General features: G+C 44.9%; 1 protein-coding gene across 12 annotated transcripts; it reads left to right on the top strand.

Annotated features, from left to right (window-relative positions):
• The first annotated feature begins 167 nt into the window (after positions 1 to 167).
• On the top strand, positions 168 to 24,749 carry GIT2 (GIT ArfGAP 2). Of its 12 annotated transcripts, none has more exons than XM_048322642.1 (22): positions 168 to 276; positions 4,597 to 4,730; positions 5,245 to 5,357; positions 6,053 to 6,158; positions 6,476 to 6,562; positions 6,707 to 6,837; positions 7,289 to 7,383; positions 8,024 to 8,069; positions 8,510 to 8,515; positions 8,871 to 8,922; positions 9,392 to 9,464; positions 9,789 to 9,886; positions 10,166 to 10,277; positions 10,730 to 10,872; positions 11,590 to 11,739; positions 13,358 to 13,606; positions 15,008 to 15,097; positions 17,518 to 17,600; positions 17,688 to 17,870; positions 19,399 to 19,515; positions 21,689 to 21,752; positions 22,538 to 24,749. In XM_048322642.1, the coding sequence occupies exons 1-22, from the start codon at positions 225 to 227 to the stop codon at positions 22,748 to 22,750; spliced, it is 2,397 nt and encodes a 798-aa protein (XP_048178599.1). In that variant the 5' UTR covers positions 168 to 224; the 3' UTR covers positions 22,751 to 24,749. The 12 variants fall into 12 exon arrangements, with proteins under 12 accessions (XP_048178599.1, XP_048178600.1, XP_048178604.1 ...); XM_048322643.1 differs by having other exon boundaries at positions 8,874 to 8,922; XM_048322647.1 differs by lacking the exon at positions 19,399 to 19,515.
• The last annotated feature ends 193 nt before the right edge of the window (positions 24,750 to 24,942 follow it).

Below are 24,942 nucleotides of genomic sequence, written 5' to 3' on the forward strand. Positions count from 1 at the left end.
GAGAGCCTGCAGCGGGCGGGCGGGCGCGGCCCCGGGCGCGAGCACTCGGTGCTGTGCCGCTGAACCAGAGCTCAGTCTAAGGCAGGCTGTTGCCAGGAGTAAAGATGGCGGCGCGGGCAACACGTGGAGCTGCGCTGGGTGGCTTGGCGCGCATGCGCGGGGCCGGCCCGGGGCTGGCGGGGCCCGTTACCGGCCCCGCTGCCGCCGCTGCCGCCGGTCCCGCGATGGCGAAGCGCCTGAGGAGCAGCGAGGTCTGCGCCGACTGCAGCGCTCAGGGTAGGCACGGCACCGCCACCGGCACCGCGCGGGCTCCCCTCTCGGGCCGGGGGCCGCAGGGACGCCGCTGGCCCGGGGGTGTCACCGCCCCGGAGCGGCCGCTGCTGCACCTGTGAAGGGCCCGGGATGATTTGGGTTGAAAGCGACCTTAAAGCCTATTCCGTCTACTCCCTCCCATGGGCAGGACACCTTCCAGGAGCCCAGGTTGCTCCAAGCCCTGTCTAGGCTGGCCTGGGACACTTCCAGGGCTGGGCTATAACTCGGTATCCGAGTGTCCGGGTCCCGCTGGCACCGCCGCCCCTCCCGGGCCCGGGGGAGGCTGAGGGGGGCAGAGCCCCGGGGAACATCGTGTAGACACCCAACGGCATGAAAGGAAATGTGGAGCTCCCTAATTTAGGAAGAGAAAAGCTGACAGAAATCCACCTTCCAGTCACGGGGCTGAAAGGTGGGAGGAGGGCGTGGGTTGGGAATGTGTCACTGGAAGGGACAGTGGCTGTTTTGGGGGAGTTGTGAAGGCGAGAGCGGGGCTGGGTTCGGAGCCGTGCATCCATTCCTGTATTCCCAGGGTCGGGGGGGGTTAAACTGGGACTTGTCCCACGGCCGGGGTTGGGTGTAGGTGTCCCAGACTTCCAAGGAAAGTTGCGCTGAGGTGTCTGGAGACGAGGGCACGCTCAAGGAGCAGTGTCTGCTCTGTGCTGACACGTCTCCCACTGCAGATCGTTTGGGAGCTTATGGAAACAGATCTTGTCTTTAGAAAGGCTGTTGCATCTCCTGACCATCTGTAGTTGTGCTGCTCTTGTATCTAAAACTGTCCTGGTTTATTTCATCAGCTGTGTGTGTTTGTTCTGTCTGTATCTTTTCTGTCTCTCTAGTTTTTGCCGTTTGTTTTTTGGGCAGGTTCTCCCGATATAATTAATTAATTATGTACATAATGAAATGAATTAAAGCACAGTAATGCAGCTAACACTTGAATTGGCAGAAGATAGGTTGTGGGAGGGAGAGAACAACTTTTATCTAATCTGAGTTATGTTTTAAAAAATGATAAAAATTCCAATTTAACTTCCAAGAAGTTGCTTCCTTCTTTTTACAGAAGGAATTCTTCCCTGTGAGGGTGGGGAGGCCCTGGCACAGGTTGAGCCATCCCTGGAAGTGCCCAAGGCCAGGTTGGACAGGGCTTGGAGCACCCTGGGAGAGTGGAAGATGGCCCTGCCCATGGCAGGGAGTGGAACTGGGTGAGCTTTAAGCTCCCTCCAACCCAAACCAGTCTGGGATTCTGTGATTCTACTTGTATCCTTGTAGAATTTTGGTTTTACAATAAATGGAGTTGGCATCTCTCAGGCAGGCAGTTGTCCCTATCACACAGGGAAGCCTATCTATGCTTTCACACACCGGGGGTGCTCTGACTCTGAGATAAAGCTGTGTGAATGTTTGTGTTCCTTAAGCTCCTCGGGGTATCGGAATCACTGTCGGGGTAATCCTGTAACCCGGCCTTTTATCGTGGCATTAGAGCACTGCCAGGTCTTTACTTATTTACTAGAAATCCACTGGCTTTTCCACGTATATGAGAAATCTTAATTTAATCCTTTTGTAAATAAAATGAATCAACCCCTTCCTTTACCTAAACCAGGGGGGTTGTCAGTGGGTGCAGAGGGGCTGTGTCAGGAGACCTGAGGGCTGCAGCCTTTGCATCACAGCGGGTGTGCCTGGCACCTGCATTAGTTAGTGCTTCCCCTGGAGCCTCATCAATGCCCCCTTTGTTCCTGTGGCAAAGTACAGAGGGTTTTCTTTGACACGAGGTGATCTTACGGGAGCTCTTGTGCTGCACTTCCTATCCTGAGGCAGGAGCTCACTTCTCAAACCCACGGCCGGGCTTGTCTTCATCTCACGCTTCCTGTTTTGAACCACCCTGCAGGTTCCTGAAAGTGCCCGCCCGGCCCTGCAGCTTCTCCCCACTTGTCTTTTGTACCAAAACCAGCGTGGGCAGCAGGGCCAGGCTGTGACCACCCCTGTGCTGGGACACTGAGGCCCCTCGAGTGCTCCGTCCAGCTCTGGGGCCCTCTCTCCAGGACAGACATTGAGGGGCTGGAACGTGTCCAGGGAAGAGGAAGGGTCTGGAGCAGCAGGAGCAGCTGAGGGAGCTGGGAAAGGGGCTCAGCCTGGAGAAAAGGAGGTTCAGGGGGGACCCTGTGGCTCTGCACAACTCCCTGACAGGAGGGGACAGCCGGGGGGGGTCGGGCTCTGCTCCCAGGGAACAGGGACAGGAGGAGAGGGAACTGCATCAAGCTGTGCCAGGGGAGGCTCAGGTTGGGCATCAGGAGGAATTTCCTCATGGAAAGGGTGCTCAGGCCTTGGAAGGGGCTGCCCAGGGAGGTCTGGAGTCAACATCCCTGGAGGTATCCAAGGCAGGACAGGACGTGGCACTCAGAGCTCTGGGCTGGGTGACACGGTGGGGGTCGGGCACAGCTTGGACTTGATCATCCTGGAGGTCTTTTCCAACCTCAGTTATCCCGGGATTCTGTGTATTTTGGTACTGGCTTAAACATATCCTGATTGAGTCCATAAGTAGGTCTCTCTTAAAAATTACTCAAATTCCAGGGCAGACACTTCATTGCATTAAATTTAAACCTAAAATATCCAGGGGCATTGGGTGTTGAGGTGGAGGTGAAGAAAACCCCCGGTGCTGACTGTTGATAATGCAGAGCAATGCTCACAAACAGCCTGGAAATGGCAAGGGGAAGGATCCCTTAGGATCCCGTCCATGTGTGATGAGGTTGTCTCTAACATGAAGGGACCAGGCTCATTAATCTGGAAGGCTGCCTCAGTTTGGGTCATTAGGTTGCCATGAATGCATCTCACTCCATTGCTATTCTTTTTCTTCTTGGAAGTGAAAGTTGTTAAGTAATGGAATGATTTTAAAAGGAGTTTATGTGCTTGTTGTTAATTTGGGTTTTTTATAATTACTTTTTCTCCTCTGAAACACCTGCTTTCATTTGGCTCTGGGCTGGGCTGGTTTTGCCAGGTCAGGAGATGCTCCTGTCCCTCGTGGCTCAGACGGATTTGCCTGCATTGCCTGCAGCACACCCGGATCATCAGCTCTGCTCAGAAACCACAGCTGTGGTCACATCTCATTTGCAAGGATTCAGTCCGTTTGTTGCATGGGTCACAGGAGACTTTTCCATGATGCACCACTGCTCAGATGTGTTCTGACAGGACTCAGAAGTTCTCTCATCAGATACCAGGCTTGCCTTGTACTCACTTATTTGGCCTCAGACTCATCTCTGCATTTGAAATTAAGATTTTTCCAAAATAAAAGAGATCTTGATTTCCTTTTTTGTTCTCCTGGGATGTGCTAGGTCTGAAGCTCTGCTGGCTGCTCAGTTGCCTGTTCCTGCTGGGTTCAGGCACGTTGAGTTTCACGTGTCACTGACAGAAATTGGAGTTTCTTCTGGAGACTGAGCTCTGAGCAGCCAAGGGACCTGTTTGGAGTCCTGTGGGCATTTATTGTTTCAACCTAATGTGCCATTCCTACTTGATTTTATGCCTTTTGATGTCTGAAGCTACATAATAGCTCATATATATTATTTACTACTTCACTTCCCATCAGTTTTCTTCTGGGCTGCTTATGAGATGCTTCAGTTCAGATGTGGTGAGAGATGAAGTTATTTTGCTTGAGAATTTTGGATTTTATTGAGCCTTTGACTTGACACATCGGTATCCTTTTTTATTATGACATTCTTGAGTGTTTTTATTATTTAAAGTGGAAATTTAAAAGACATTGTTATATATAAAACTGAAAACAGAGTAGTAGGTGAAAAAGCCTGAGTGCTGTGGCAACTTCATGTGTATAGATTTGTTTTTAAAAAAGATTTTTTTGACAAGTTTAAAAAAAAACCAACAAAAACCCCAAGACAACCGCAGTTTTTTTTCCAAAGAGCAGGTAGGCGCTGTTGTTAGGAATACTTTTGTAGGAGTCCACAAAATAACAAGTAAAGCACTTGAAGGTGGTGATAAATTCAGTGTCCTGTTATATTTAGAAAGGAAAGTATTTTCACAGGAAGAACTGCAAGCAGTGGGGCTTTTTCCCAAGTTTCCACTGCAGATCTCCTCACTGTCCTTGGAATCCCACATCCCCCTTGAGTGCAAGGGCTGGTGTTTCCCATTTTCCCAGCATCCAGAGCCCCAGCAAGGCTGTAACATTTACAGGCTCACACAGTGGCTAAGCAGGGAAGGTTAAAAGGCAGAGCTGCTCATTTTAGACTCTGCTTTTGCAATCCAAGGTCGTGTTGCTTCCTGTGTTACAATGAATGGCTTCTTTTGCAGATCCTTGCTGGGCATCCATAAACAGGGGGATCCTGATCTGTGACGAGTGCTGCAGTGTGCACAGGAGCCTGGGCCGTCACATCTCCCAAGTGAGGCATCTCAAACACACCCCGTGGCCTCCAACACTGCTGCAGGTAGAGAGGAAAACTGTTTTCCTCCATTAAAGCCAGATATAGTGATTTTTTTAAAATGTAATTTACATCACTAAACCTTTTTCTGAGAGGGGCTGGTCCTTTTAAGCTTTGCTTTTTGAGGTTATTCTTGTTTCGTTTCTCTTGTTTTTCTGTGGTGGACCACTAAAATCAGAATTGTCTTTGCCTTTTGAATTTGACGCCTTTGCTTTGGAAGGTCACCTCAAGTTTTCTTTCACAATTCTGCTGTACATCTGCTTCAACCTGAATTTTCAGTGTAATGCAAGGTTTTCTTTGAACTGGAGCTGCTGTTGGGAAGAGCAGAGAATTTTAAGGGTGTTCTCCCTGCATTCCACATCATAACCTCCTAAGCACGTGCCCAGTTCTGATATCCCAGTAGGTTACAGATGCTGGCCCACAGAGTGGGAATCTGTTGGCTTGATATCTACTTGAAAATAAGTACAGATATTTGATTAGTGCAGCCAGCAGCAAAATGTCTGTGTATTCTGGCTTTCAGATGGTGGAAACGCTGTACAACAATGGTGCTAATTCCATCTGGGAACACTCCCTGCTGGACCCTGCCTCCGTGATGAGCGGGCGGCGCAAGGCCAGCCCGCAGGATAAAGTGCAGTAAGTGGGAAATGCAGAATTGTTATGTTAGAGAAGTGGGGTTATTTTATTCAGCAGTGACAGGGCAGCAAGGAATCTGTAGGAACCTGTGTGTGTTGGCTTGCTGGAAGAGAAAAAGACTAAAGTGGTTATTTTTTTTCTTTTATTTCTGAGTGTTGATTTTTTAAAATTTATTGAAAAATGGGAATACAGGGCTTGAATTCTCTGAATTATTGATTCCTGTTGAATGTGAGGACCTTTAGTCAAAGGACTTTTCTTTGTCATGTGCTTCAGTTCACTGAATGCTGCCAACAAAATGGAGTTTGGTTGAGTAATTAAGTAAAACTTTAGAGATTTTTGCCCCTGACTATGGTGCTTTATTTGAAAATGTAAATAACTGCGTAGAGTAAGTGTAGATCTTAAGCTGGCATGATTTTAGAGTCTGTATTTCTTTTAAGAAACAGACACCACATGCTACAGTCTGCAGATATTTGATGGTTGTAACAGACGTTTTCTCTGTATGGTCAGACAATCTGCACTGGGTTGTTTTTAATGAAAATATTTTTCCATGCCTAACTTTGCCACCAGCAACATGCAAAGCTCTGATTCAGTCTTCACTTGTGAATTTTTCTGTTTTTCTGGAGCATCTGTATTACTTACGAAAGCACTGATATTTCTTTCCTTTCCTTTCTTGTTGCCTGGATTTCTCTTTGCAGTCCCAACAAAGCAGAGTTCATCAGAGCTAAATATCAAATGTTAGCATTTGTGCATCGCCTGCCGTGCCGGGAGGACGACAGTGTCACTGCCAAGGATCTCAGCAAGGTCAGTGGCTCCTGGGACAGCACAGGCAGATCTCACTGACTTCCCTTAGTTGCTTTTGGCTTAATTGTTTCTGGTTTTCTGCACTATTACATAAATAAATAAAGCTTGACTTCAACTCAAAGCCCCTTTTTTGTGGTTATCTATGTGGATGCTGGAGGTGATGTTAAGAGGCAGTAATTGAAGTGAACTGGAGAAAACCCTTTACACAAGAGATCTGTAGTGAGAACTCTGCTTTGTTTCTCAAAGCATGGCTGAAAAACAACTGCTGACTCACAGTTGTTGCTGCTGTATTAAATATAATTCTGCTTCTTTTTCAGCAACTCCATTCCAGTGTGAGGACAGGGAATCTGGAGACCTGTTTGCGACTGCTCTCCTTAGGAGCTCAAGCCAACTTCTTTCATCCCGTAGGAACATTTTCTTTTCATTCTTTTGATATACAATCAATTACAGTTCACATTATTTATACTCATTTCAGCTGATTCATGTTATATTTCAATCTCCTACTCACACCTGTTGGTTAAGTAGATATTTTCTTTCATCTCTTGCAGGAGAAAGGAAACACCCCGCTCCACGTTGCTGCGAAGGCAGGACAGACTTTGCAAGCAGAACTATTGGCAGTTTATGGTGCTGATCCTGGCACACAAGATTCCAATGGGAAAACTCCAGTTGACTATGCAAGGTAGGAGTCTCTGATGTCCATAAATCACACAGTGGACCTGCTGAGATACGTTTCTGTCCTGAAATAGTTTGTGTGTTAAATGCTAATAATACTTTTTCCAGGAAGAGTGAATGAATGAAAATGAGGAATAAGTATTTTCATCAGATCACAGCCTGTGTTCTGGGTGCCTGAGACATCAGCTGTGAGGCCAATGACACAGGCTGTGCCAATCTAGCAGCTCACAGGAAATTAATCAGACAAGAGTGTCTGCAAGTTCAGGCTTCAGGAGTGGGGGTTGACTCAGGAATTGCTGTAGGGAAGGGCCGGGTTGGGGCACACGGGGTGGAACCAGGCTGTGAGTCTGTTTTGGGTTGATGCACTCAAACACGTGCAGTGTTGGCTTGTACTAAATCTGTTTCTCTGCCCATTTCTGTGTGTCACTGACTGACCCCTGTCCCCTGTGTGTGAGCAGGCAAGGGGGGCACCACGAGCTGGCAGAGCGGCTGGTGGAGATCCAGTACGAGCTCACAGACAGGTTGGCTTTCTACCTCTGTGGCAGGAAACCAGGTGAGCACAGCACCTGCACTCTCAGACCTGTCACTGTCTGTTCCAGCACAGTTCAGACTGTGCTGTGTCCTATTTGTGTCAGTGGTGCTGCACTTCTTGTATCACTTCCAAATATTCTAATGTTATATAAATTACACAGAAAGAACCAAAGGAAGTATAAGATGCAAGATTAGGGTTGATGCATTTAAAATTCAGATAAAACTGCAGGGTTTTAAATTGATATAAATTAAAAACAAAATTCCTTCTTGGTTTTCCGCAAATACATGTTTTTTATATACTGTAAAAACTCTTCCAAGTAGTTTCTTCTAATTGAAATGCAACAGCAGGGGAGTGTTCTATTAAGTGTGTGCCTTTTGAACACAAGGACACTTAGAGATTTTTAACCCTAAAGGTAACCTGTGTTAGAACTTAATTTTCCTTTTTAACAGAATTTCAATACAAGTAATAAGCCTTAATTGGAATCTTTGATAACACCTGGAAATCATGGCAGGAGCCTTCTTTTATAACTTGCTAGTTGCCTATAATTGGAAATTGAGTAATTACATGCAAGATAAATTACTTTATGTTGCCTGATGCTTATATTATTGAAAACTGTAAGCCAGTACCAACCTATTAAAATGCAATTTGTTTTCAACTCTAGAGCACAAAAATGGGCAGCACTTTGTTATACCTCAGATGGCAGACAGGTAAGTTGCTGATTCCATCACATGTCTGAAAACATCCGAGTAAAAAAACCCTAATAATTAAGTTTTCTTTCCTTACTGAAGCACCTTTTAAGCTTGTTGCCATTCTAACTTTTTAATGTGTGCCTTTATTAGTTTTGAAAGCTTTTTTCCCTAGAAAGAATATTGGGATATCAACAAATCAGAAAATTATAGAAGTTGACTGTATTTGTTAAAATGCAGGGAGAAGGTGAGACATTTCTGTGAAGGGAACACACATGGGGAATTCCTAGGAAACAGATTGTGGAAATAATTCAAGGACCAATTGAGTGTTTTCCTGATTTTTGTAATACTTATGCTTTTAACTTTTGGTTGTGATCAATGAAATCATATTTGTATAAGAAGCATCAAGTACTAATTTTAAGTCCCTGTTCCTTTTTTATTGCTGTGCAATTGGAAATAAGACGGCTGTAAGTAAACCACTGTCCAACCTCCTGCTTGCAACATTGCTGTGAAAAACTGTAATAACCTAAAAATTGTGTGGGTAAAAAGCTGTGGGTATTCATATTCCAAAGAAATTTTGGTATTATTTGGTTTTTAAATGTATAAGTTGTTGTATAAGAGAGCATAAGAATGTGCTAATAGTGATATTATAGTAGCAATATTAGTAACATTAGTGTGTTAAAAATAATGCTAAAAACACTAAAATATGAGGGGGTTTAAGATAAAGTGGCATTTTAATCACTGAGTTACCAAAATGTAGAATTTTGATACGTAGAAGCCCTGAAATGCTGTAGATGTAATGATCACTTCCTGTTTTCATAGCAGTCTGGATGTATCAGAACTGGCAAAAGCAGCCAAGAAGAAGCTTCAGTCTGTAAGTAAAACTTCTTTTCTAGATGTGGCAAACTCTGCACTTCATTTTTCAGGCTTCCTACCACAAGTATCTCTTGACCCATCTGCTGTAGGAACAGCTTGAAACACACAAATATTTTGTGAGCCTTCACTGTTCATTGAAGTCCACATCTCCAGTGGCATTTGGTACCTCATTCCCACAGAGCCTCTGCCTCATCCCAAACACAAAAGGTCTCTTTGTTGTCAGATGGGAGTGAAAAAAAGTCCATTGACCAGGAAGGGAGAAGTGTAGAACAGAATGGTTGGCTCTGTACCTAGAAATAGGGTGGTCATACATGTCTGCTCCCTGTGCAGGCTGAGAAAGGAGCATTTCTATGAATTAGAGAGGCTGAAGAAAAGAGCAGAGCTGTGCTCTTGCATTTTCTCTGTTATCAGAGATCTTACTGGGTTTCATTTCCTTTCAAAGTGTAATTATTCTCTTCGACCCTTAGCTAAGCAACCACTTATTTGAAGAACTTGCCATGGATGTGTATGATGAAGTTGACAGAAGGGAAACAGATGCAGGTGAGTGAGGCTTTCTGGAATGAAATAAAACAAATCTGGATTGTTACTTTACATACAAGATGCCAATCCAAGCACATGTTCTGTTCAAGTGCTTCTGTATTCAGCAATTACTGCTGAGGGGAGTTGCTTTGTCTTGCATTGCCTGAAGGGGATGTTAATTGAAAAAATCTTGTGTTTTTCACAAAATGGAGAACCCTCTGGGGAAAAGCTTTCCTCTGAATTGATTGTGTTTGTGTTTGAAATTGCAGTCTTTTATTTGACAAAGAAATAGTGTCAAGCAGTACAGGAAGGTTACTCCCTCTTTTTGTTTCTTCTCTGGAGCAGTTTGGCTTGCTACTCAGAACCACAGTACACTCGTGACAGAGACCACAGTGGTCCCTTTTCTTCCTGTAAATCCTGAATATTCCTCAACCAGGAATCAGGTATGAAATCTTCTTAATATTGTAAAAATAATTTAATAGGCCAGGTAATTAAATAGGCTTAAGTAATATTGCTTTACTGCATTTCATTTTTGTAGAAGAGTTGCATCCACTTGGAAAGAAGTTAAAATAAAATTTCATATTTCCCCTTTAAATCATACTGTTTGCAATAAATGAAGTTGAACAGTCAACTCCAAGTGTATAGTCAGTTCTTCCTGGGAGCTCTGCTGTTCATCTGATGCAGGATGTACTTTTTTTCCTCTGCATTATTCTGTAATTTAGGGAAGGCAGAAACTGGCTCGATTTAATGCCCACGAGTTTGCTACTCTGGTTATAGACATTTTAAGTGATGCCAAACGAAGACAACAGGGGAATTCTCTCACTGGTTCTAAAGGTGAGTGATCTTTTGTTGTCAGCTCCTTTGCAGGCACTTCCTCAGTAGTTTAATCACTCCCAGAGCCCCTCAGCAGTACTGAATTAAGAGAGAGATCTATTGTTTTTATATATTGGGGTTTTTTTTCTGGAGAGAAAATACAAAAGAATCTCTTCTAACTTTTAATTTTTCCCTGTATTTTGTATTTGAATGCTGCTACCCATTTGTCCAATGTAGTCTGTTGGGGTTTTTAAATTTGTATGAATTTTATTAAGCTCCTAAACGATTCTCACCACTTATTTTAACTTGCCTAAACGCTTAGAAGAAATGAAAAGACAGAACCATAAAACTTCAAAGTTTGGGACAGTAATCATTCATACCTCTTAGGTGGATCTAAATTAATTTTTTTCAGAGTATGAACTTCCATTTCTTCTCCAGATTTACTAGTATGTGTTTAATGTGTTGATCTGCAGAGAATGTGGAGCTGATACTCAAATCCATCAGCAATCAGCACAGCAGTGAAAGTCAGGACAATGACCAGCCTGATTACGACAGTGTTGCTTCAGATGAAGATATAGATCTGGAAACAAATGCAGCTAAATCAAACAGGCAGAAGGTAGGCTTGAAATAGTGATACACCCCCAAGTGTACTCTGCATTCATGATCAGAAAAATCAATATCTTAATTTCATAATCATGCCTCAGTCTATGAACTTTCTAAAATTAAATGTTGTTGCTTAAGGAATTTTTATTGTAAAAAAAAAAAACCTCTCTGGAAAAGTAATGTGTATGTCTGGAGATAAGATATAGATTTAATTGCATAGATGAAATAATTAGATCTGCCAAAAAGCTCTGAATCAGTGATTCCATGGTATTTCACAAACATTCACTGCTTCCTACTGAAGAAATACTCACAGCAGACCAGTAGTGTCCAAGTGAGTTAAACCATTCCAGGAGTAATGCAGAATGATATCAAAGGGCAGTAAACCTGGTGGTTCTACTTTAGTCTTCCCAGGGATATGCACACTGGATATTTAGCAGTCTGTCATTTATAAGTTTGCAGTTCTTTATTGTATGTTTTTTAAAAAATCCTTATAAAACAGTATTTTGTCACTGAAATGCTAATGCAAATGTTTTTAGAGGAGCTAAGAGCTAATTGACATCAGATTGCTTTTATAGAGGACTTCAAATGATTCTGGTTAATGGATCTTATTCATTTAAACTCCATTTGAACTGTGGTGCCTTTAAAGAAAGTACATGAAAAGCTGTTGAAATCTTGTGGTCTTGTTTTCTTCTTCTTAATGGTGTCAGTATTTTTCTCTTCCTTTTCCTAGAGCTTGGATTCAGACTTGTCAGATGGACCAGTGACAGCCCAGGAATATATGCAGGTTAAAAATGCCTTGGTGGCTTCTGAGGTGAAGATTCAGCAGTTAATGAAAGTGAACATCAACCTGAGTGATGAGCTAAGGATTATGCAGAAAAAGGTAACAGCCACAGCAGAGGGAAGCCCTCCAGCTCTTGGGGTGTCTGAAGTTGTTAGAATAAAACTGCTGGAACTGAGGATGAGATAATCCAGTATTAGGATAGTGAGAAAACTCATTTTAAAGTGGAGCTGCTTTGGGATCAGATACGAGACTATAAATATTTATGTGCAACATGTGCTTTGAATGTTGTTTTTTTGTGGTGATCCAACCTAGTAAATCATGAGGCTGATTTGACTTATGTCAAAACTTTGACATCAGTTTTCCAAGTGACAAGGCAGTTGTTGCAAGTCTTGTGTGGTTTTGCTGTCCTGCTTCAATATAAGCAGCTTTAAACAATGAGGAAGCAAGTGCCAGCCCACATCTTATGTGTGTGCACTTATCTATATTTTTGTGGGTTTAAGGACAATTTATATCTGAGTTCACTATCCTGTCTGTCACACTGGCTAGAAAGGGCTGGCTGCTTACCCTCAGATTAATCCCTTTAACTAGTGTTTAAAATCCTGTTTTCCAAAGAATTACAATCCTGCAAGAGTGATGTGTAGAGAAAGTTGTTCAGGCTGTGGGGTGGACCCACTGTTTTGGGGCAGAGCAGGGCTTTTGGAGAGTGGTGAGACTGTTTGCACCTGAGGCTGAGCTAATTCAGCATATTGGATTATCCTTGTCTGTTAAGTGCCAACATTTTCTTCTATTCTGTTGGAATGGTGAACACTGGGAGATCTCGGGGTGTTTCCTTGGTCTTTCAACAGCTTGTACTGGTTGAGCATTTCTCTTGAATCAACTGAATTAACTTTTCACTTATACTGAGTTTCTTTAAACAGATATAGTCTATTTAGGGTTAAAAAAAAAACCTTTGGGGCCTATGAATTAATGAGGCTTTAGGATATTTACATGGTGTAGTAGAAGGGAGATCATTGCTGTGCTGCAGTTTTTCTTCACTGCATCTTTTCTTTCTGATGTGTTAATATAGCAAACTTACTCTAAGTCCACAAAATAATCAGAATTGGTGCATTTTCACTATCAAATGAATACATAATAAAAGGCTTTAAAATGCTTTCTTGTTGGCTTCTTAGATAGCAGTAGCTGATGCCTAATTTTCGTAAGCTAAACTCTCTCCTTGCTTTGCAGAGCAAGCTTGAGTTCCTTTGTGCTGCCTCTGGTGTCTGTGCTGCAGTTCTGGCATTGTCAGATTTCATGGGCCTTATGTGAAAGTCTTCTAAGTCCTTGTATTGGCTGTTGAAATGGTTCCCTTTGCTTGGAAAACTGTTGTGTTGGCAGTCCTTCCCCCCATAGCCTCATTCTATCCCAGGATTCCTGTGCCAGTAGAGCAGGCTGGAGGGAATGGGTCATGTGTTTTGGAGTACAACAGCCAATTTTAACATCTAACTTAGTTTACAGCCCAGCAGCTGCTGGAAATCAGCACCTAAATACTTCCAGATCTGGAACAAAGATGTTTTTATGCTTATACCAAGCAAGTCAAGTAGATTTTGAAAGAGAAATGAACCCCCAGCTAGCAGTACCTGGATTTTCTAGCACAGCTGCCAAGCGAGCGTTGCGTGGTCACTTGGCTTTTGGCACTTGCTCTTTGCAAACCAAGTAGTACAGTACAATTTTCTTTCAGCTCCAAACGCTACAGAGTGAAAATACCACCCTCAGAAGACAGGCCACAACCAATATCTATCAGGTGCAAAGTGGTTCTGAGTACCCAGACCCCAGCAGCAATTCCTCCCTAAAGCGGCGCCCGTCGGCCCGGGGCAGCAGGCCCATGTCCATGTACGAGACTGGCTCAGGGCAGAAGCCCTACCTGCCCATGGGGGAGGTCACCTACCCAGAAGAAAACATCACCAGGCTGCAGCCCTTCCCTCCACACGTGAGTAAAACTGCTGCTGCTTCTGCATTGCCTCTCATGTGCAGCTTTCCCGTCTCTTCCGACTCTGCTTGTTCACTCAGCTTCTGCCTCAGGGGGAAAAAAAAGAGGGGACAAAAAAAAAATGGGGAATAAGAACTGTGAGAATTGTTCATGTTTGCTGTATTAACATGTCTGCAGGAGCCTGATGGTTTGAAAAGCAGAAGCTGTAGCAGTTCTGGAATATGTAAACTGGAGCTTTGGGCTTCTGCTCAGCTGGTTTTTTAACCACACTATATAACCACACTACATATATATAAAATATCAATATGTGATTGTCTGAAAACCAGAAAGGGTGGGAAAATAGTGTTCCAAGAAGGTAGGTAAAGTTCATGTATTTCTGGAGATAAACACACAGGTACCAATTTGTGGAACTTCATAACCACCTTGCAAAAATAAAATAAACTTGAAAAATTTTCCCCAGCCCACCAGTTTCTTACTCTGAGTTTGGAACTGGAGGCTGGAGATGGGTTAGATCTGCCAGTCAGGCAGATTCTTCTGGTTTAGTATTTTCCTGTGTGATGTGGAGAGGGAGTTCTCTGTTAGCCAGAGGGATTTTGCACTGAGGTGTTCATACTTTACAGAAGTGACCCAACACACACTAGTGCATTTAATTAACAAGTGCGTTTAATTAACTAGCACAGTTGATTTTTTATTTCACCTTGTTAGATTGCCCTGTGGGCAGGAATACAGGACAGTGGCTTTTTGACACACATTTAAAATGTGTGGATTTTTGACAATATCTTTCCCTGTTGGTAGCCCTGTCTTGTATTTACTTCCAGTTAAATCGTTAAGACCTTTAAAATGTATTTTGAAGTTACCTTTGGCATGAGGGAGGGCAAATGTTCCATGCACATTCCACAGAATAAAGTTGAGTGCGTCAAGGGAATCAGCCTCCACCTTCAATTAAATTAATTTAAACTATGAAATCTGGATCATTTTAAATTATATTGTCATGTTGATATGAAGGGAGTTCTGGCAGCAGGAAATGTCCGAATTCATTTGTGTTTGACAGTGTTTGCAACATGTGACAGTGCTTTGTATAGGTCCTTTGGTCATTTGGGTGGAGATTTGGATAGGAGTAGCTGTTCTGAAGCGTTGATCTTATGTGGAGTTAGTTAATTTGGCATGTGGTGAATTTTTTTTATTCTCCGTGGAATTTGGCACCTCTGGAATCTCAGCATTACAATGAGCATGAATTCAATTGTGTTTGGAAAGAATTAAGTCCACTCAGCCTAAGCCAGATTCTCAACATCGTTCTTTCTTTATGTCACCTCCATGGTTTTAAGAATGTTCCTTTAATTTCATTAAGAGTTTGTTTGTGTTTTGGTTTTTCCCGAGTGTTTTTCTCTTTCCCATTTTTAGATCGGGAGGAGTGCGTTTGTGACCTCCTCTTCATCTCTACCTTCCTTCCCCTCCACGCTTTCCTGGTCGAGGGATGAGAGCACACGAAGGGTTAAGTACCTTCCCAATCGGTCTTTTCCCTGGAGGAGGTGCCAATCTCCCCAGAACCACATCCTCTCTCTTCCCCCTCTCACTGCCTGGCCTTCCAGCCTGCATGGAGCAGAACTTCCTCCCTTCCATTCCTGCTGCCACCAGCTCTGGGCACTTGCCTCTCTCTAATTTCGCATCTTCAGCCTTTAACACCACGCACAGTTCTCCAGGTCACTTGTTCAGCTGCACAACAGCCCCAAGACAAGCTGGCTGTTGTTTGGACAGTGATTTTCCAGGCTCTCACTGATATTTCTAAGCCAATGTACAACTCTCCTGCTGACTAAAAGCACTGCATGAGGCCCAGCTTCAAAGCTGCTTTCCTTGGGGGCCAGTGGCTTGCACCAATCCAGGTGGTCCTGATTGACTGTTTGCCTTACAGATTCCAAATCTGGGGTTTTAAAAGTTTATTCTGGCTTCTCCCTGCCAGGACACAGAACCTGCTTTTTAATTCCTTCTGTCCCCATTTTATTTTGACTGTACAATGTTTGGACATATCAGTCCAGAAAATACTAGATTTGCAAGTAGGGATAGATGATCAAACTTTCAAGGGAATAACCTCCTTGGCCAAATGGAAATCTGGGTTTGGCTGCAGTGCTGTCTGGCACTGGAAACTTTCACAGGGTTTGGTTGGTTGCTTTTATTCTACACTGATCCTGTATTAGTGATCCCCAGTATCCTCTTCTTGTCATTCATCACTGCTGTTTGTATTTCTGACCAGATGGTAGAGTTTTGCCACTGTTGGCATGGTCTCTGTACACCTGGGAGAGGGGAAAGGTCAGACTCTACATGTAATAGTTTCTTATCTTCAAAATACATGTCACTTTTACAACTGATCTTTACCAGCTGTCCTGAGAGAGGAGTGTTCAAAAAATGCTGGTTTTTCCTTCTGTGCAAAGTAACTTTAAGACTGAGATGGTTTCATAACTCCAGGTGCTTCAGTTAAGAATTGTTGGTTTAGCATCAGATGAGTGCTTAACAAATGTACTGAATCTCAGCCAGTGAAAACCAGTTCCTGGTCACATTTCTGGTCTGTCAAGAAGTGTTATTTGGTAAGCAGATTCCTAAATGTTTGGGTCAGGGATGCACATTGGAGGTGTCCCTTACAGTTTAACCCTTGAGATACCCTGATGCTGAGTTCAGGGTTTCTATAAGAGCCCCAGGGCTGGTTGTTGGGGCTGTGAAGGACCCTGAGCTGCTGCTCTGTGATCAGAGTGACATCAGCATGGTGTATTTGACACCAGACATGCTGTGTTGGGCACCTGGGTGAAGCTTTGTAGTTTTTAGAAGACTTGAGGCAGATGTGTGGGTGATCCTGGAGCCTGGCCGAGGATTTGGCCTCCAAGCTCATTTTAGTATCCCTTTCTTCATTCAGCCTCTGCTCTGGGATCAGCCTCCCAGCTGGATCAACCTCCCACTTTGCAATGGGCCTACAGAGCTCAATCCAGCCTCTGCTTCCCTGCATTCCTCCTGCTCATTTCAGCTTCCACTTTGGAATTGGCCCCTGCCCTCCTGACACAATTCTTCCATGGCCCTCTACTCTGATGGTTGGGCCTCCTGCCCTTGTTGCATCCTGTGCTCTGGGGCACAACTCTCACTTCTTTGGTCTTCCAACTCTGCACCAGTATTAAGCATTCAGTGGGCCTCAATTCCTCACACTTTGGCTTCCCACCCTGTTTTGGGCTCCAGTTTGCAATGGGCTTTAACCACTCTCGTGTTGGCCCCCAGATTGTAATGAGCTCCAAGTCTCATCGGCTCTGTATGTGCCCTTGGTCTTCCACCTGCAGCTTGGACTCCCCCAATCTCTGTCTCCTGTCTTTATTTTGGCTTTCCCATTGCCACAGTCTTCAGCCCTTGTTTTAGGCTCCCATTTTGCAGTGGCCTTCCCAGGGCCAGCCTCCCACCAGTTGGTTTGCACTCTGCATTCAGCCTCTCCCCCATGGTCTCTGACCTCTGCTCTGCTGTCTTGGTCTGGCCTCTTTTTCTCTAGGGTTCTCCCCTCTCCAGTGGTTCTTGCTCACTCTTCAGGCTCCTGTTTCATGGTGCTGCTTCTCTGTTTGGCCTCTGCTCCTGCTGGGCTTCTGGGTGTGTGCCCCTGGGGCAGTTTCAGTGGCAGGGAACGATGCTGTGCTCTGTCTGTCTGTCTGTCCTGCCATGCTGGGTGCTCAGGGGCTGGTGGGGCTGTGCTGTGCTGGCAGTGCCCAGGGCCTCGGGTACAATCTGAGCAGGAGCCTGGCATGGGGAGAGGGGCACAGCAGCTCCAGGGTGGTGGCTCCTGCAGGAGCTGTTGTGCAAAGAGCAAATCCACATGCACAAGGCATGGCTCTGGCACAGCCCAGGGCTGCTCTTTCCTGCACAGGCTGAAGTAAATCTGTTCCTTGCAGGCCTCGAAGCTGGAGAAGCAGAGCAGCGTGTCCGAGAGCGACTATGACAACCCCACCACCCCTGTGGAGCTGGAGGAGCCGGGGTAGGTGCTGTGACAGAGCTGACACAGCTTGGGGGTGACAGGAGATTGTTCTGTGCCCGGGCCAACCCCTGCTTTGCTCCCCTGCAGGTCGGGCAGGAAGGGGCGGCAGCGCAGTGTCGTTTGGCAGGGGGAAGGGTCCATCCCTGAAGACACAGACTCAGCCCCCAGCACCAGTTTGCCCAGTACAGAAGATGTGATTCGGAAAACTGAGCAGATCACCAAGAACATCCAGGAGCTGCTGCGAGCGGCACAAGAGAATAAACATGACAGGTAAAGAGGGAGTGCTGGAAAAGCTCTGCAGTTGGTGAGAAAACAAAGAAAATTCTTCAGGTGTTTTCACCTGTAGTACACCTGTAGAAAAATACAGCCTCACTATTTCACACCTGTAAAATGTGTAGGTCTGTGGTGTTCCCTGGTGTCCTTAGTGCCACAGGGCGAGTTGGGGACAAATGACCAGCCCCTTGTGAGTGGGTTCTGGCTGCAGTGCTGCCTGCCCCGCCCTTAACTTGTGAGTCCTGCTGCAAAACAAGCGTTGAATAAGACACAAATCAAATGTGTTGTAGAGAACTCACTGCAAGTGCTTCTTGGGCCTTCACCCCTCTGTGTCCATAGGTGATCACGCTCCACAGAATGTGATAGTAACACCAGGTCTTGCTTCAGATGAAAATTGTGAGAGAATTTGGCTTTCCTACTGAGCTATTAGTACAAATTATGTATCAACAAAAGTATTTGACCTATTGTGTTTAGATACAGACACAGCTGAGCAAGCAGAGCACTGCCTGAGCGTACCAGGCTGCAGCAGCTTCGGCTCCCTCAGGGAACTTCTGGCCCACCTGAACAGTTTCCAGAATAGCTGTGGGTGACTAAAAGTGATACTCCCTTTGCTGATCATCAGGTGCTGCTTCCCACGCAGCTCTTTCAGAGGGCTGTAAATCAGTTACATATTCACAGGTGTGAGCACATTTTGGGGCTGGAACACCCTGGGCTCCAGCAAACCTGGCCCTGCAGGCTGGCAGATCTGGCCCTGCTGTGGCCCCAGCTCGGTGCCCTCTGTGCCTGGGAGAAGCAGCAGCGGTTTGTGTTGAGCCCTCACTTCCTGCCTCGCTCAGAGGAGTGCACAACAATGGGGCCACTTTTGTTCTGTGTTTTTTCCTTCTTGTACTTTGCTATTTTTAGCAGGGCTGGCGTGGCCTCTCCTTCTCATGCCAAGTGACGATTTCTGCCGTGGTTGTGCTGAGCTCGTTGCCCTTGGCGTAACCTTTCCCAGTGCAATCTCTTGTTGCTTGTTTCTCACAGGGAAGCTTTAAATAAGTTTAGTTTTTATGGTATCACACTATACAATATGATAGTGACACTATACAGTGATATTTTTTCTAAATCATTGAAGGAAAGAATGCAGCATACCTGGCTTTCATTGTTGAATTGATCAGGCTTTTAAAAAACCTGTTATGCTGCATTTTTGGTTTCTCTACCACACGTGGAGTGGGGTGTTTGCCTATGCTTAGATGAGTGTTATTTTGCAAAACACTGAAGTAGGAAGCTGCTGTTCTTTGTTTTCCTCTTCCTTGGCTTCCTTAACACAGGGAAATGCTTCCTTATCAGAATGAGATACTTGAGGATGTAATAACACATCCTCCAAGCTCGTGCTGGGAATGTTGTAGAGAAAAATCATGTGCTGCCTAGATAACTGGAGAGTAAAAAAAAGTCATGCAAGAATATAATCTATTAATAAAACCCCTTCTTCCTTTTGTTTCTCACTCTCTCCCATCCCTTTCCCTGTGCTCCATGGGCTGAGCAGGCCCTTGGAGCGTGGGGGCACATCCCAGCTCAGACACAGCCTCGGCACGCGGGTCCCCGGGGCTGAACGAGCCCCCGTGCAGCCTCTGACCAGCCAGCAGCCCGGCCCTGCCTCCTGGTACTCTGGCCTCTGTCCCTGCCTCCCAGGCACAGTGTCCTTTCTCCTTCTCTGCTGCCCCTTTCCCTCCCACTCCGGCCACACGGGGGTCGTGGAAGGCGATGCATGAAATGCTCCAGGGGATGAGGGAACTGCAGGCAGCCCCTTCAGGTCAGGGGTGTGGCACAGCCCCTTCAGCTCCCAGTAGTGATCAGTGGGGAAACAGAACCACAGCCTGGAGCTGCAGCTGGCTCTGGTGTAAAGGATTCTCCTGTCTCTGTTTTATTTATTGCCTGTCAAGGTAAATTAAATTACAACAACTTGGTTGGATCATGGAATCACAGAATAGTTGGGGTTAGAAGGGACCTTAGAGCCCATCCAGTGCCACCCCCTGCCATGGGCAGGGACACCTTCCACTAGCCCAGGTTGCTCCAAGTCCCATCCAACCTGGCCTTGGACTCTTTAAGGGATGGGGCAGCCACAGCTTCTCTGGACAACTTGTGCCAGGGCCTCACCACCCTCACAGGGAAGAACTTCTTCCTTTAGGAAGAAATCTTTGCGGTTTGAAGGTCCCTTCCAACCCAAAGTGTTCTGTGATTCTATGAACAAAACATGTGGTTGCTGCATCTTTGCACCATTGCAAAAGTAGCAGGAGTTTCACATCCCCAAGGTGGAACATTCTCACCTGACAGCTAGCTGAGGCCCCTCAAGTGTTTATACAGCTGGAGGTCAAATGAGATCATTTGCATCCCAAATCCATGAAAAAAGATCTGTGTTTATATGGTATCTTCCAACCTGACCAAAATACTGTTTATTAATGCCTAAAATAGAAATGAAATTTAAGTGAGAGGCTCTTCAAAACAGAACTGCCCAGGTTCAAACCCCGGCCAACAAATGTCAGGATTGGAGAAAGAGATTAACACAATTTACTGCTAATGAGGGATTCCTTTTCCAAGCTGTCACTACTTGAATATCTTCCTGATGTCTCACTGGAATGTGTGTAAACCCAACACAGTGTCAGAGCATTTCACAAGCTCACAGTGAGTGTTTAGACATTAAACTAAAGCCATTCCTCCAGGCCACGCTGGAAACTTTGCAGCTGACCTAGAGAGCATACAATGAAACACGTGTTGTTCACCTGGGTGTCTCATTCAGGTTATTCTCAGGGCTTTCTCTGGCTTATTAGTGAAGGGTTTAATCAGTAAATTGACTTCTTAATGAGCAGGGCGCTGCAGGGAGCAGATTAATCATTAACTCAACAGCAGAAGGGGAATTGTGGTGAACTTGGAAGACCTCTCTCCACTTTTAGTTTATTTGGAAGAACTCATGTGACTTGAGACACATGGAAATACTCCTTTTCAAGGCATTTTCCTGCATTGCCAAAATGACCCCAGTGTGTTGCTTCTCTCTCAGTGCATTTGCAAGTGACTGATTTTTTTGCACCTTTGGTGTTGCAAGAAGATCAAATAAATAATGACTGGGGAGGGGGGTGGGTTCGGGGGCTCTTTTTGCTTGAAAGGGCACTGACCTACCATAACCCACACGTGCTGAATCGTTTTCTTGAATGCTTTGTGATTTTTGAGATTCTCTTTTTTAAGACTGAATCATGTGAACTAACTTATGCTAAAGTTGAGTCTTTGATGCATAAAAACGAGTCTCTTGAAATGAGACTTGTGAGAGAGCACACTAACACTTCACTATTCACAGCAGTTTATGGTAAGATCTATTTTGAACAGACCAGCTTTCGTTTGGTATATAAATCAGAAGAGAAATCAATGAGGATTCATGGAATCTGCCTTTGTTTTATTAACTAACTCATCAGAATTAGTGAATATTTAGCCTAGAACTCACAGGCTGTGAATGCAGTTGGTAGTTTGGGGATGCATGTGTGTGAGAACTCTGCCTTGTCTGTTTACTGGGTATTAATGAATCCAAGAAGGCATCTTGGTGTTCTGAAGTTGCACACAAATGGAGACTTTCCTGAGAATGTTTTATATAAAAGGTGGGGACAGTTATTCCTTCAAACCAACTCTGAAGAACAACGAAAATCTAAGAAGTAATTTTGCACTATTGGTTAAGTTCTTGCTTTTTCTGAAGCCACGTGGTTGTTTTTAGAATAACAATCACTGAGCAATGAACTGGAAGAGGGAAGGGAGTCTCTACACAATAATTAACCCAGGGCATCTTTTTGCAGTTATATACCGTGCTCCGAGAGAATACATGTGGCAGTGACAGAAATGGCAGCCTTGTTCCCAAAAGTAAGTACCTGCCACCATCAGAATGGTTTTGGCCCTGTTCCTCAAGTGTAATTTCCCTTCAGAATGAAAATCAAAAATTGTTTTCCTTAAATGAAAATGTTAGGGAGAAATGATGGGGTTATGATGCACCATTGTATTTATTAGCGTGGCAGCTGGGAAGGGCTAAAGTGAGTCCAGGCCTTTAATTGTACTCTTGAACTTAAAACTCTTAAGAACAGCAGAAAACTGGAGGTACTTGGATCTGGCATGAAGAGTTGTGGAGTTCTATGGGAATTTCACCAGACTCATCACCCCCTTTTCCATCTGAGTGCCATTGCCTGGATTTCTTTCCTGCAGCCATGTTTAGATCTGTTACCCATCCACCAAAGTGATCTGTTTGCTCACAGCAAATTTAGGGAGTGAAATCCCCATGGCTGAGTTCTTGTAAAGTCTTAGCCACCTCTCCAAAACCACGAGGAAAGAGCCAAGACTGTTGTCCCGCCTGCACTGATCGTCCTGGACACGCTGTCCCCTCCTGCCAGCCAGGACATGGGCTGGGACAGTAAACAGGCACCAGAAATGTGCATGAGTAACTTCCTAAGGGAGGGCATGGAGCTATTATTCCCTGCCTGCTGCCTGGCAGCCGTTTGGAACCTCCGTGAGAGGAGAAATTCTGCCTGCTGCCACGAGGGGAAGGCAGAGCCTGGCCGCAGCCATCCCGCATCAAAGAAACCCTTGTGAGCACTCCCGGCTAATTAAAAGGTTGTGTTGTTCTGCCTGGTTCAGCTTCTGTTTTCCCTTCCCAGAAGCCCAAGTCGGAGCTGGTGAGGACTTCCCTGCGCCTGCTGACATCCAGTGCCTACAGACTGCAGTCAGAGTGCAGGAAAGCGCTGCCCGCGGAGCCCAGCCCCGCGCCCGACATCCAGCTGGTGACACAGCAGGTCATCCAGTGCGCCTACGACATCGCCAAGGCTGCCAAGCAGCTGGTCACCATCACAACCAAAGAGAACAACAACTGAGGCACTCGGGGCTTTTTACTCTGGGGTTTTTTAAAGGCTGGATTTCAACATATAGGTGTGGAACTATGCGCATTTTTATGAGGAAAAAACTTCAAGGGGCAAGAAACTTTTTTTTTTTTTTTTTTTTTTTAAACTCAGTATTATTTTTGCATGTTTTCTAACAATTTTATGATTAATTTAACCCACTGCCTTATTTTGTGCCTGTGTTGCCAGTGTAGTTATGGATAATAGCATGTCGCAAGTAGCTGTCGAGCCACTCTCATGTCCCAGCGCTGTACCGAGCTCTTGTAGATGTTTCCTTGGGGCCACGTTCTGCTTTCAGATCCTGCTGGTGGAACTGCTCTGACACCACTGCACAGATGGGGAGGGCAGCATCTCCGTCCCTCCGGAGCCTCCCCTGCCAGGATCCCTCTGGCTGAGGCTCCCCAGGCTCCGGGACCGCTCCCAGCAGGAAGAAGGTTTGTCCTGGTAACGGGGTACCAGCCCAACGTTCTCTGTTCCCATACCAACTGTTGTGCAATATGTTTTTAGTCTGCTAAACCAGTAGTAGTTGTGGGCATCCAAGCTTGTTACGTGTAACTCTACAAGGTCTTTGTCACTTTATGTTTTGGAAGGAATTTGAAACTTAATAGTTATTTCTTTTAGTTGTCACTATGCCATTAATATATATGTTTGATGTTACTTTAGGGCATTAGTGGTTTAAATACTATCCTTTGTTTCTGAGTTAGTAATTCATTGGTAAGTTTCCTGCAGAATTTTCCTGTCATCTTTGAGGCACCATCTTGTTTGCAGCAGCATTTCTCAGTAACTCCAGATGCAATTTCACTAAAGATTTCTATGCTCGTTAACAAAAAAAGGAAGTTAGAAGAGTGCCAGTGCAAAAGCAGCTGTGTCTGCCACAGCACATAACCTCTGTACCTCAACATATCCAAATGTGAAAACATTTCTTGTATATCCTACGTTTTTTATGCAAATCTTTCAAAATTTGACAACTTGCTGCCAGACTGCCTGGCCCCAGTGGCCACATGTGCTCCAGGTTTCTTCATCCGTAACAGTTCACAAAAGTGTCAGTCCATAATTTCAAAAATGAGAATTTTTTTGGGAGTCTGAATTTCAGGTGGTGCAGGAAGTCACTGATTTTTGCCCCTGCTTGTGTCCTACTTGGAAGTGTGCTGTCACTGCCCAGGAGCCAGCCATGGTGTGTTTGTGTGGATATATCCAAGCACAAGTGCCATAGCACTGCTGGATTCCTGGTGCTGTGTCTGGCTCCCAGAGCCTGAGGGAGGGAAGGAATGGAGAGAGGAGATGACAGCCCAGTAAATTAATGTTCTTCATTGTGGGGTTTTATTTCCTCTCCATCCTTCTGAACCCCAGAAGCAGCTCTAGCCTGACAACGCACGGGATTAGAACTACAAATGATCTTTGTGAGACCTACTTCAAAATCATGCAACTGGCAATTAAATACATTGAGAATCTTCTAGGAACTTCTCCTTAAATTGGCATGGCTGAAAGGCAGCAAATGGTATTTTTCAGTCTCTCAGGACACCTCTGTGTGCTGTTCTTTAACATATCTTACCTGCTTTCCAAAGCAGGGTGACACTGAGCTATGGTGTAATTTATCACTTATTTAAACCTGCCTTTGATCCAAAACCAAGGGACACTTTAGGAACTGCCAGCCCCTGCTCCAGCTACACTGAAATCAGAGTGGTTCACACCCCACAGGAACCCCCAGCAGCAAGTTCATGAACTCTCCACTCACAGCACTGCAGTCACAGAGTTTGTAGCACCTCAAATAACAAAGGTGTTTTTCTTTTAGGACTAGATCTCCTCTTGTTCCCCTGTATACACACTTGCTCTTCCTTTACAAAATGCTGCAGAGGAAAGGAAAAGCTTTTTTGCCTTTTTCCAAACCTTGTATTTATCAGTGTCATTCTGTCTGTACAATATTTTGACTTTTAATCTTTTGTTTACAGTATTACTATAAAATGCTAAAACCCTTTCAGCGTGTGAAATAATGTGGGGTTATTTGACTGCTGGTTCTCTAAAGATCTTTGGAAAGGTTTCTACACTTGAGTAAAGTGCTGAGGTGCCTCCAGTCTTTGTCACAGCTCTGTTACAGCTCCTTGTGCACTGTGACAGGACTGATGTCAAGCTGCAGTAGTTGATGGTAACAGCAAGGAATGAAGTACAAT

The sequence above is a fragment of the Corvus hawaiiensis genome, chromosome 18 (assembly GCF_020740725.1).
Source record: "Corvus hawaiiensis isolate bCorHaw1 chromosome 18, bCorHaw1.pri.cur, whole genome shotgun sequence".
NCBI lineage: Eukaryota > Metazoa > Chordata > Aves > Passeriformes > Corvidae > Corvus > Corvus hawaiiensis.